Source organism: Pteropus alecto, unplaced genomic scaffold, assembly GCF_000325575.1.
Source record: "Pteropus alecto unplaced genomic scaffold, ASM32557v1 scaffold195, whole genome shotgun sequence".
In the NCBI taxonomy this organism is placed as follows: domain Eukaryota; kingdom Metazoa; phylum Chordata; class Mammalia; order Chiroptera; family Pteropodidae; genus Pteropus; species Pteropus alecto.
The window spans coordinates 963098-976021 of NW_006438073.1; the positions used below are offsets into that span (position 1 = coordinate 963098).

A 12924-nucleotide genomic window follows, 5' to 3' on the forward strand; every position below is an offset into this window, starting at 1 on the left:
AACTTTCAAAGAAATCCAAAATGCAGAAAGGATAAGAAGAAATATTTTACGATTGTTTTTAAAAACTGTTATAATTTGAATCAGAAAGTGACAGGGCAGTGGCCGAAAGATGGAGTTCCAATCCCATCTTAATTCTTGCTAACTGGGTACGTGGGGCAAGTCGCTCAGTGGCCTCGTTTGAAAAACAGAGAGAATAATACGACGTACTGCATAGATCTGTAATGAAAATTAAATGTTAATATTTATAAAGAGCTTAGAACGCTATCAAGCACATAATACTCTGTATATTTTGTGAAATAAAAGAAATGTAATTTATGCAGGTCCTCCATTTCAGAATAAAACTAGAGACACAGAAATTCTCAGATGCTTAGGTAGCCCCCTCTGGAACGGAGTAAATCAGAAAAAAATAACAAAATCTCAACAGCCATGGAATTACCTTCTCCACGAAGGGTTTCCAAACGTGGGAACTTGCCACAGTCATTGATTCCACCGAAAAATGTTGTTGGAATTTATATCAGAATATGAGCTCTATGAAAGCAGAGGCTTCTTTTGGTTTATTGCTCATTCCCCAGTATCTAGAACATTGCTGATATACAATATTTGCGAAATAAACAAATGAATGCATGAAGAAAGTCAAAGAACTTCACGTAAAAGTTTTCAAGGTCCACTAAAGCCTTCTTAACATGCAGTATAAATGTCACTCCCTTGCTCCAAGCCCTGCTGGCTTCCTACTGCACTTTGGATCAAAGCCACAGCCAGCAGAATCCAGTCGCGTCTGCCTGGCTCCTGCCTGCCTCTCCAGCCTTGTCTTATTCCACATTGTCTCCCAACTGTGCTGGACACTGGTTACATCTAGTGTTTGGACACCTCAAGCTCTTTTCCACTTCAAGGCCTGTCTGCATGATGTTTTCTCTCGAGAATGTTCCTTCCTCCTCATTTCTCAGTCTCGGCTCAAATATCACATCACGGGGGGCCTCTGCGTGATCCCTGTAAGGGAGACCCACCACCCCCATTCCTCCTTGTGAGTCTTGTTGGCTTCCTTCACAGGACTCAGCAAGCTTGTGAGTATTATTTATTCCTTATCCTGCATGTGCTTCTCGAAAACACAGGACCGCGACCATGCCTGTCTGGACTGGGTACCATTACACCTCAAGCGTGACATGGCACGGAGGAGGCACTCAAATATTGGTTGGATACAAGAGCACAAAAGAAGGAAAACCTAGGTGAGGTTGAAGAACACAGTTTAGAGAGGTGTAAATCGATGAGGGTGTACGACCCCCGCAATCCGCCAGTATTCTTAGTGAACCTATCCAACCCACACCTTCTACCCTGTCTTTCAGTAACCCTTTGTGACAAGAGCTGTGGACATTCACAATGAGAAATGAGAAAGAAAGGTCCCAGCCCTCGCAGCCTCGATGAGGAAAGCGTGACGGGGGAAGGGTCTTTTAGGTTTCAACACAAAATTCCCCACAAGGTTGCCATTATCATGAACGCCAGCTCTCGTTTCTGAGCGATTGAAGTAAAGCTTTCTCCTTGTTCTCCAGAAAACTCAGTTGTTACTACGCTCTAGGGGCCAACACATGCCCCATGTCCTATGCTACTCAAGTGACATTACTCTCATAGGTTCTCTCCTCTTATAGTCACCTTTATATCACACAGGAGGAAGAAGAGCATGTGGGCCTATGGCTCTAATTCTTTCTAGCTATGTGACCTCAGGCAGGTAACTTTACCTATTCACCAAAGTGTGGAATGCAGGAGGAACAGAAGCTGATCCCAAGGTCCCCAGCTATGTTTCTATGATTCTGCCATCTTAGGGCACTACCTTCTTCTTCTTGTCTTCAAATTAACAAGACACCACCATCACCCAAAGCCTTGTTAACAGAAAGATCAAGGGCTTGAATATCAGAGCCAGTTACTAGCAACAGGGCAGGTATTTGGCATTATTTATACACAGTCACTGGCATGTTAAGAAAGTAGGACTTCTGAGGTTATACATTATAAGATCGTGTAAGCCCAGAGTTAGAGCAGAATTTTAAAGATTATACTCTTACTTTTCGTATCATACTTAACAAAAAAAACAGGTCCTGTGCTGTGCTGGCTTGGCTGGGACTGACTCAGGATGCAGAGCCCCCAGGGGGAGCAGACAAGGTGATGTCTAAAGAGCTTTCTGAGCTACTCAAAAGAAAACAAAAAAGATTCTACATGTGGAGACAGTCCCACTGACAGACAGGACGAACCGTCCTTTTTCGAAGCACACTAAAGAAAGTCAAAGGCCTGAATGAACCATAAAGCCTCAGCTGCCAGCATCCTCTCCCAAGTGCCGTCACGGTACAGAAGCAAATGCAGGTGAAAAACCACAAAGAGGGCTGTATTTGGTGAAAAAAGACAGATTTCGGCCTTAGACCTGCGAAACCAACGGCTTCAAACAAATTCTAAAGGCTTTAATGCGAAATACAATAGTATTGATAAAGCTTACCAAATACCATGGATAAGAAGAAATCAAGTTTTCTGTGATATAAAATTAAGAAGAGTAAACTAGAATTGGGGAAAATATATATATCATTACACACGTAATAAAAGCAAACTGTTAAATGTCACTTACTACATGGCCGGCACCTTTCTAAAATTGAATATAAAAATGCCTAAATCGCCCTAATGTCCACCGGAACATGGACTATAAGTGTCCCACATTGAAGATGAAGAGCTGAGACACAGAGAGGGGAGGTGACTTGCCCAAAGCCACACAGGGCCAGGGCTCACACCAGGGTCTCTGCCCTTCACCACCAGACTCTGCCTCTCCATCCTCCAGTGCACATGCTCACCGATATACCTTTAACTGATCCTAAGGAAAATACAGTTTTAGGTAACAGGAAATTGCACAAGTCACTAAGCTGACTTAGTTTACTGCCTACGATTGCATCACCCTCAGAAATTTTAATGGTCATGTCAACTCAACAGCTCTCCCACCTAGATGGGTCAAATGAGAAAATCAAGAAACGGAGGACACCAATGCCTACGCACGGGTGGCGTGTTATCAACAAGCCATCTGCAGGAGTTGGGGTTCCATGTTTCTTCATAACATTCTAAAGCATAGGTGAGATGGACTCTATTTTTTTTCCCAAGAAATTTGGATAGAATTCTTCTCTAGCTCTTTCGCTTTTGAACGCGGCTCTAGAAACTGGTCCTTTAGGCCAGTGGTTACCACAGAGGGTAGTGATATGCCCATAAAATTAGCTGCCTTTAAAGGATTAAATGTCTGTGGACTTCACAAAACTCTCTGCCTATACTGTCCGAAGTTATTTTTCGAAAACTCGAATTTAGAAAAAGATGAGTTTTCTGTATGCCATTAGCATCCTAAAAAAGGAGCAAAGCAGAAAGAGGCAATAACACCGAAAGAAGAAAATGAGCAGTAGCTGTCAGTGCAGGGCCACAGACCTGTATACCCAGAGGCTACGGGGAAAAAAAAAAGAAAAAAGAAAAAAACAAACACTATCTGTGGTTTGCTCCCTAAGGAGAGAACAGTTCAGTTCACTCGGCTCATGTACCAACTTGCATTTTACCACAAACAAAAACAAAAGAAGCACCTGCTCTACAGGAGCGCACACGAGCATGAGCAAGGATGCTGCAAAAATGGGAAATACCGTAAAACTGGAGGGTTCGCGCTACCACAGTCTGGGACCCAGGCTTTGCCCTCAGGGCAAGAAATGAGAACTTCCTACAAGAAAGCACGGGGAGAAAGGGAGAGGAAGGATGAGCGAAGACAGATATATTAAGTTATTCTCCTCCACTCGTATTTTGTTTTTTTACAGAGGGAAAGAAAATGTGAGAATGCTGCTCTATGAAAAAGTGAAAAAGAGTGAACCAAAGAGAGAACAAACGGGTAAGAATGCGCGAAGCAGGTACAGGACAGCAAGGAGGCGGGTGAAGATCAGGTGAAGCTCTGGGGAGAGTAAATGCAGATTAGATGGCTGCTGTCTCCACTAAGAGTCCGAACCATCTTGACAACCACTACCAAGACCCGTCCTTCGGTGAAACAAAAGCTATTGAAACCTTTTTCACGGAACCTCTTACCCCACCCTCACCGAACACCTCCATCACCACCCCGAAACTCAGATGTTTGACTCAAATCACTTCCATCCTTTCATTTGCCTATTTCTTGTTTTGGAGGGGCGTATTGCTCCCAACAAGACAAAAGCTTTCTGCTTGGGAGCTCTAAAATAGTGACATTTTCCCCAGAACAAAGAGTTCATTCCATCTGAGTCAACTTCTATGTATTTATTTAGCATCGACTAGACACTGCCGAACGGCACTCATGAGTATGGGAGGGGGAGGAGCTTACAAATGCCTCCAGGGATTCTCATGAAAAATATAGTCAGCAGGTGGTCCTGACCGAGGAGGGCCAACGACAGAAAATGCCATCTTCTTTTTATGGTCAAAACACCTGTTTAGTCACCCAAGCAAAAAACATACATCATATTCCTAAGAGGTAACCTCTCGAAGTAATTGTGCGTGAGGCTCATGCCTGTTAGGAAAATCACACATCTAGACTGATATTTTTCCATTGAAAAACAAGCATTTAATTTGAAATCTATTTTTATATTTATTATTTATTTATACTATATATAATATAGCATACGTGTGCGTATAGGCAGACACAGACACACACACACGTGCACACAGCCAAAAAGAAGAAAATGGCCTATGTATACCAAAGAAGACCAGGACACTGGCTTAAATTCAAGTCTCCAAGTTTGACCCCCTAGGATCACAGGATGCGAGGACTGCACGCACGACACCACATGCTCATCTTCCTAGAAAAGTCTTCAGGCAGATCTGTGCCTGGCTGACTCTCTCAGGTACTTAAGGTCTCAGAGAAGCACTCCCTGACCATCCAATCTAACAAATGTCCATTGATGTGTCAACCCATGGTCGTTGGCACCAATTCAGTGCCAACAGGAATCCCCAGTTCGGGGTGCGGTGAAGATGGATGCTTTATTCGGTGCAAACGGCATAATTGTGATACAGGAAAGCTGTGAGGACAGCGTGGCTGTGGAGCAGCTCAACAGTGCTTCAGCTCACTTAGGAAACAGCACAGCTGCAAAGGGGGCCCTCGGGCGAGGCCCAGCCCCAGCTAGACAGCTCTGCTCTGGTCCAGCGGTTCTGGCGTTCGGTGTTTCAGCTCCAGCCAGGGAAACACAGTCTGCAGTCTTCAATCTTTGCTGGAAAGGGAAAGCACACTCCCCGAGCCAGAGGGAAGCGGACTTAAGTGTGGCTTGTGTGAGAGTCCCGTTTAGAAACAGCTGCTGGGCTCTATTGTTAAATTTGAGCCCAGCCAGCCCCCCGGGAGGCCTTCTTAACAGGTTATCTTCTCTCTCGAGGTTGATGGCACGTATCACAGTCACTTCTGTCACACTACCATTTTATTTTCTCTTTAACGCATCACTGTTTTAAATTACCTTCTTATTAGGTTAATGGCCTCCTGTCTGTCTCCTCCCTCGAAACTGTCTGTACCACAAGAATTAGGGGCCCCGTCTACCTTATTACCTACCTTATTATCTCCAGCTCCATGAGCAGATACTGGCTCCTTGGAGGCGCTCGGGTAGTAACTGCTGAATGAATGGACCCACGCACTGCAGAACAGCCAGAGGGTGTAACGAGAGAGTGAAAACAGTGGATACGGAGTCAGACGACCTGACCCAAAATCCAGCCTGACTGAATTTCCTGTGTGTCTAGGGACAGGTACTTACTTTTAGACATCAGCTTCCTTGGTTTTAAAGTAAAATAACATGAAGGGCTGTGTTTCACATTGCTTCGTAAATCACGAAGCACTCTACAAAGGACATCTTCAGTCAATATTTACAAGTGGCATCAATGAAAAGATAAACTAAAATATACCCTTAAATAAGTGACTTGATCTGACATGGATAAACTTTCTCCTCTTCAACCTCATTTTGCAAATCTGACCTTGGCTGGCTACCTCTGATATATATGACAATTTGTTTAGAAATTATAGTGGAAAGTACAGTATAAAGACCCAAGTTTAAGTCCCTACTCTATTATTCAACGTCTTTAAGTCTCTACCTCTTCTGTTATATATATACACACACATACACATATATACACATCTATAATTCTATTATTAATATATAAAAACACATACATATATATAAAACCCACATATCTAGCTAGACTACTACTGTGAAGATAAAAACATAAGGTTATACTTTGCACGGCAGGTTAGAACCTACCTGTGTCGGTCTATGTTAAGATGTTGGCGTCAAAGGCCACAAGGGCACCATTGGGAAAAGCACAACCCTAATAAGAGAGGGGCCATGGCAGTGATGACGACACCTCCTCATAAAGCCTTCTAGGGCAAGTCCCATGTTTTCATGCCGCCTGGTTTTTTTTATTAAGACATAATTCACATGCCAAAAAATTCACCCTTTTAAAGTATACGATTCAGTAATGTTTAGTATATTCACAAAGTTGTGTGACTAGGATCTAATCCGAGAACATTTCCATCATCCCCAAAAGAAAGCCCGTACCCACTAGCAGCCACTCTTCATCCCCCATCTGCCCCCCAGCCCCTGCAATCACTAATCCACTTTCTACCCAATGATTTGCCCATTCAGGACATTGTAAGTGGATTCATACAATGTGTGGCCTTTTGTGCCTGGCTGATTTCACTTAGCATAATGTTTTCAAGGTTTATTCATGTTGTAGCATGTGTAAGTACTTCATTCTTTTTTATAGCTAATATCTCATTGTGTGGATATACCATATTTTTAATCCATTCATCAGTTGATAGATGCTTGGGTTGTTTCTACTTCTTGACTATTATACATAATGATGCTATGAGCATTCGTGTACAGGTTTTTACATGAACATATGTTTTCAATTCTCTCGAGTATATACCTATGAGTAAAATTGTTGAGTCATATGGTAACTCTATGTTTAACTTTTTGAGGAACTGCCAAACTATTTCCCAAAGGGATTGTACCATTTTTCATTCCTACCAGCAATTTATGAGGGTTCCAATTTCTCCATATCTTCACCAACATTGCTATTATCCATCTTTTTTATTAGAGCCATGCTAGTGGGTTTGAAGTAATATTTTATTGTGTTATCAGATTTTAACACCCAAATTTAACATAGGTCCTCAGAAATAAAAACCAAATGCCAGATAGCACGGGAAAAATCCAGATTACTGAGGCATTATTCCCCAACTTCAGTCATTCAAGAACTACCTTTATAATTTTGCCAAATTCGAGTGTCGATTTTTTTAAAATCAATTCGTTTTTAAAATCATTTTGAAAAATCGTTAAATCACTGCTACAAATTAGTATCACTTGCCATAAATAGAAAGTATCGTAAACATAAATATAATGAAAACGAAGCGAAGTTAGCTGGATCTAGTTTGTCTCCCAAGGCCTGCTTCTTCACGTTTAAAGGACAATTGCAAGTGGCCGGTGTTGAAGAAATGCGAGCTACAGTCTTCCCTTGACCTAGTCAGACAATCGGAAATCATCTCCAGTACTGTCACAGGCTTCCCACTTTGGAAGACTCTACTACAACATCTCAGGAAATACCTTTCTGGAAAGAGAAGATCAGAAAGAGTTCTATAGTGATGATTATACTGTGTGTTGGGGGGGGTACGGGGGGGCAGGCAGGGCAGGGATGTTAAAGCACAATGCCCTAAACACTGTCATATTTTGGTAGCGTGTAACACTTGACTGAGGGGTGTCCCTTCTTCGTTTTCGAATATCCAATAAGTCAGTCATACTCGAGCTGCAAGCACCTGGCTCTTCAAGTTTCAACAAAAACAACTTTCAGAGCAAATATACGGAACACAAATTAAAATAAAGAGCACCTGTCTTTGGGTAGGCAAGCCCAGACAACGCGACCTGTAATGTGACAAAGTGCCTGGATGAGCTTGACTGACAGCCTGGCCCCAAGTATAATAAAAAACACAATGCCTGATTGTGCTCAAAAACTTTCAGCCTCCCTCACCCAGCCTGACGCACGTACTATTTATATTCAAGTTAGATAAAAAACAGTGACAGGATATTTGTGCACCTCCAGATTCGAAGACTAATGATCATCTGTAATCCTCTAAGGTTAATAAAATACTAATAGCATCTCCTATTAAGAGAAAAAGAGCGAGTATTAAATTTGAAGGTAGTCCATTGCTTCTTTACTTGGGCACCCCTTCTCAGCCCTCAGCTCTCGGCTCGCACATCCCCTCCAGTGAGAATGCTCCCTGGCTCTCGACACTCAGTCCCTCGTATTTTACATTTCATGGCAGCTTCGCGTTCCCTTTGTAACATCTCTCTCTTTATAAGTTAATACTTGCATGGCTGGTGTCTGTCTATCCAGCACGACAAGCTCCGTGAAAATCAGAACCAGGTTGGTTTTGTTTATCATCCCACCCTCAACAGCTAGGACAGTTCTTGGCACAGAGTATGTATTCGAGAAGTATTTGTTGAATGAATGAATTCAAAGGATGCCAAGACTGCGCTATACAGTATGAGGCTTGGCTGCGTTTAGAACCACCACCAAGAGTACATTTCCAAAAAAGCAAAACGACACAGGACAAGGGCTCTTCAGCTTCATGAGTTCCCTGCTAACGGACCACAGTCCACTCCATCCCATACAACAGAAGCCTCCCTGTCTTCCACACAATGAAGTCAGATATCTGAGTCTACTGATGAGCTTTTATGGAATGTCGGCTGGTTAGTGGAGGAAGACTTCGTGACAAAGGAGGGTCAAAGGCAAGACAACTAAAGTTTACTGGGTGCTTAAGAGTTGCCTATTCCTTATTTCATCCGCAAAAAAACCCTTTGTCACACCATGATACAACTGAGACTTGTAATATTTAGTGAGTTGCTCAAACTCACACAGCTAAGAAGTGGTCAAACAGGAAAAAGTACCTGGTTCTTTGTGAGCTGAAGAAGTTACACAAGTGCCATAGAGAACATACAAGTTGGAATGGAACGGACAAGCCTAAAAGAATAGACAAAAGTTAGCTGAGAGAGACGGGGGTGGAGGAGGAGGGGTGATGCAATACAACTACTTCTGAAAGGTAATGTTCACTGACCATTTTCCACATGCTAGACACAGGACACACACTTCACAAAAACTCTGAGGTGGTCATCGCTATTATCCTCATTTTACAAAGTGAAACTGTGGCTTAAGAGAAGCAACTTGAACAAGGTCAGATCACTGGTAAGTGTCTGAGATCTGAACCCCAGGCTGCATAGTCACAGGAGAGCACTTACCCCTTCCTCCACCTCCTGCCATGACGCTGGGAGAGAGTGGCATGAAGTAGGACTCAGAGACGAATGAAGAAGTTATGCAGAACGTACCTGTAGTTAGAGTCTACTGCACGTCAAGACGAGGCATGGCGTGTGGTAAGCAGAGCTGACTGACACAGCCTCTGCTCTCTAGGAGTTTTGATGGATGAAAGACAGGAAGACAGAGCAGATTTCAAGAGCTTAGGGTCTGGAGCCAGGTCTCCTGGGTTCAAACACTGATTGGTCATGCAACCTTGGGCAAACACTTAATTCCCCTGTGTCTCAGTTTCCTCCGCCACAAAATGGCAAGAATAATGGTACCTCAAGGGGCTGTTCTAAAGAAAAATGGGCTAACATAAACAAAGACCTGGATACATAACTGGCACACAATAAGCACAAATAAAAACATATGACCTATTGTTATGCTCAGAACTAATGAAAAGCAAGGTTAGACGAAACAGCCACGGCCAAACCCAAGGACCATGGCAGGAGGGGAGTTTGGTAGCATCTGAAGAACATGTAAGGTGGAGGGGGCTAAACAAAGTCAGATTCTCTTAAAAACATTTCTGAGCAATTCACTCGTGAATGGTGTGAGGCCAGCGCAGACGGGGACTACAGTGTCACAAGAAAAAGAAACGGCCAGGATCAGATGACAGACTAGAAATGTCCCATGAAAGTTCAAAATTAATCAGAGATGACAGCAAGGGTTGGAACTATGTTACCTGTAAGAATTCAAACTCCAACCAGACATAAAAGGGTGAACGTATATATCTGAAATGGGAGCGAAGTGTAGGCAGGAGGTGAAGTAACGTGTTTCCTCCTGCACCTGCTGAGCTGACTGTATCTTTAAGTGAGTCAGTAAGTGGGCACAGCCCATGGGCATGAGGAGGCTCCAGACAGGAGCCCTGACTAAGGGTTGGCCCAAGGAAATTACCATTCACTGAGCATATACCAGATTTATCTCGTACATGGTCAAATACAAGTCTCATTTTTCTGAAGAGTCCACAAGATCAGTCTCATTATCTCCCTGCCTTTTACGAGGGGGTTGATGTAAGAGGGACTAAGAAAATTGCTGAAGATGACACCGCCGGGAAGTGGCAGAACTGGTTTTGAGATCCAAGTTCATCCAGCTCCAGAACCCATTGTCTTCCCACAGGGAGGCTCAGACAGAGAAGCGGGAGAATGAACAAGCTCTCGTGAAAGAACAGATCGGAGTTACAACACACGCCTGGCCCTCTTCCACCTGCCGCATCCCGGGCATTACTCTCCTCCTGGCCGGCCCTCCCTCGCCTCCTCCGACACAGCAGTCGCCCTCCTCACTCAAGATCCAACATGATCCTTCCCACTTCATGAACCGACCCCTCCCCAGCTGGAAGTGATCACCTGTCCCAAATCCCGTAGCCCTTGCTGTCCACCCCACCGGCCTGGCAAGTACAGACAAGCTTTAACTTAGGTATGCTGATCTGGCCACCACGTGCCACACCTCTGACGAACAGGGCTGAATGCACCTTCCCTGAGGTCTGTTCCCCTCAGCTCCATCTGAGTTACCTGAAAGCTGCCCCCTCGGTGAAAAGTCAGCCTTCTGGAGAGAGAAGGACTCTGGCTGGGCCATGGGCACGTAGGGCTGGCCCACGCTACCACACTCTCTGACACGTTCCAAGTACCAAAGTCCTTTCTCCTCCATCTCTTTCAAATGAGAATTTGAATTTTTCGGAAGAAGTCATTTCCCCGTCATTCAGTGCCTTACATGTGGCAGACATCCAATAATCGTTGTCAAAGATGACGAAAAACAATTTTTAGTACGCTAACACCTCCGGCGACCTCACTTCACACACCTTAGAACCCAAAGGTAAACCAAAAGCCATCTAGACAACAGTATAACAGGCTTGAGGATTTTTTTTCACTCTGCAAACCCAGCAGCATTGCCAATGAAAATAATGATATGATAATCTTTTTTTTTTCGGATATGGATGGTTTAATATTAGAAAGATATGAAAGTTATAAAGATATGACAATTATAAAATGAGTCCTCTTTCTTTGAAATGTTAAAATATGTGATAAAATAAGCCTATGTAATAAAGTTCATTCATTTGACTTATACAGGACGTCTCACACAGAGACTCATCCAAAGCCTATTTACTCTCTATTTAGAAAGTAAATTAAGTTGTTATGTTTCCCAGCCTTCAAGGAGAGAAGTTAAGTAAATTCAAAAAAAGCACACAGTGGTATGCTGGTAGAAGCATCTGCTACATAAAAACCAGGGGCAACTTCGAAAAGATGGCATTCTAGGGTCACTGGCCAAGACAGTTACAAGTGTCAATACATTATCATTATGATAATCACACACATCGATAATTATGCAAAATTCACAGACTGTTGAATGCACTTTGCTCATGAACACAAGTAGTTTCTTTTAGAAAGATTTCTATTGAAAACTGAAAGAAAAATAAAAAATATCTAGGTCTTAAAGTGATAAACTTCAGTAATCAGGACAATTTGTGTATGTGGAACAGTTCATACCTTCTTCAGGCCTGTAAACAGAATACATCATATCAGCTCCCTTAGAAAAACTGCAGAATGTCCACTTTCTTATCTTTTTTTAATTTTGCAGACAGTCTAACTACAAGACACACACAGCGATGAGGTCAGCTGTCTTGAAGCCTATTAAAACCTATTTTTACATAAAGAACCCATTTTGTATCAAAGCATTCTATGCGTTGCAAAGAAAGATAATTCATTAAGATTTCTCAAATCTTTCTATCACTGAACTATCAATAACTGAAGAAAATGATGACAGTCACGTGCCACTGAACAGCAGAGAGACATTCTTTGAGAAATGCGTCGTCAGGCGATTTCCTCATTGTGCGACCATCACAGAGTGCGCTCACACACACCTAGATGGCAGAGCCTGCTACACACCTAGGCCGTATGGTACAGCCTCCTGTTCTGGGCTACAAGCTTGCACAGCCTGTAACTGTACAAAACAACACGACATTAAACCAAGGACAAGAGAAAATGATGCAGTCAACAGATGTGGTCAACAGGAGATGCATGAGGCCTCTGTCAGTGCAACACAACATACTGTTTACAGCAAACTTTTTACATTAAGTAGAAAGAGCACACTCTAAAATAATGATAAAAAGTATAGTAAAGACAAACTGGTAACATCGTCATTTATTACCTTTATTATTATCTTCTGTACATAACTGTAGGTGCTATACTTTTATACGACTGGCAGTACAGTAGGTTTGTTCACACCAGCATCACCCCAAACACATGAGTAATTTGTTGCACTACAACATAATGGCAGCTACGTCGTCACCAGATGATAGGAATTTTCCGACTCCATTGTAAGCTTATGGAGTAGATGCGGCCCGTCGTTGACCGAAACGCTGTTATGCGGCACGGGACTGTGTAACGTCACGTCACTGTGTAACGTCATGTCATCGTGACATCTACTGGAACGCCTGGGCAGCTACTGACTTTTATGGTACGAAACACAAATTCTCAGAGCTTCTCTATAACTTTTACTACAGTTTTGGAGTATCCGCAGTAGGATGACATTGATACTAGCTACGTATAATCGACCAGGTCGACAAAGCTTGGGCCCGTCCTCGGTGGGGTGAGGAGA

The 12924-nt window shown here is 43.0% G+C and overlaps 1 protein-coding gene across 1 annotated transcript in view; it reads right to left on the bottom strand.

Moving 5' to 3' along the window:
- The window catches only part of CNKSR3 (CNKSR family member 3), a 49551-nt gene extending 36816 nt beyond the window's left edge, over positions 1–12735 (bottom strand). Inside the window, exons 1-4 of the mRNA XM_025049050.1 lie at positions 12608–12735; positions 5549–5630; positions 3436–3450; positions 3288–3354 (exon numbers count right to left, since the gene is read on the bottom strand). Coding sequence (XP_024904818.1) covers positions 3288–3354; positions 3436–3450; positions 5549–5630; positions 12608–12735 — 292 coding nt within the window. The remainder of the gene's footprint in view (positions 1–3287; positions 3355–3435; positions 3451–5548; positions 5631–12607) is intronic.
- Between the last annotated feature and the right edge of the window lie 189 nt (positions 12736–12924).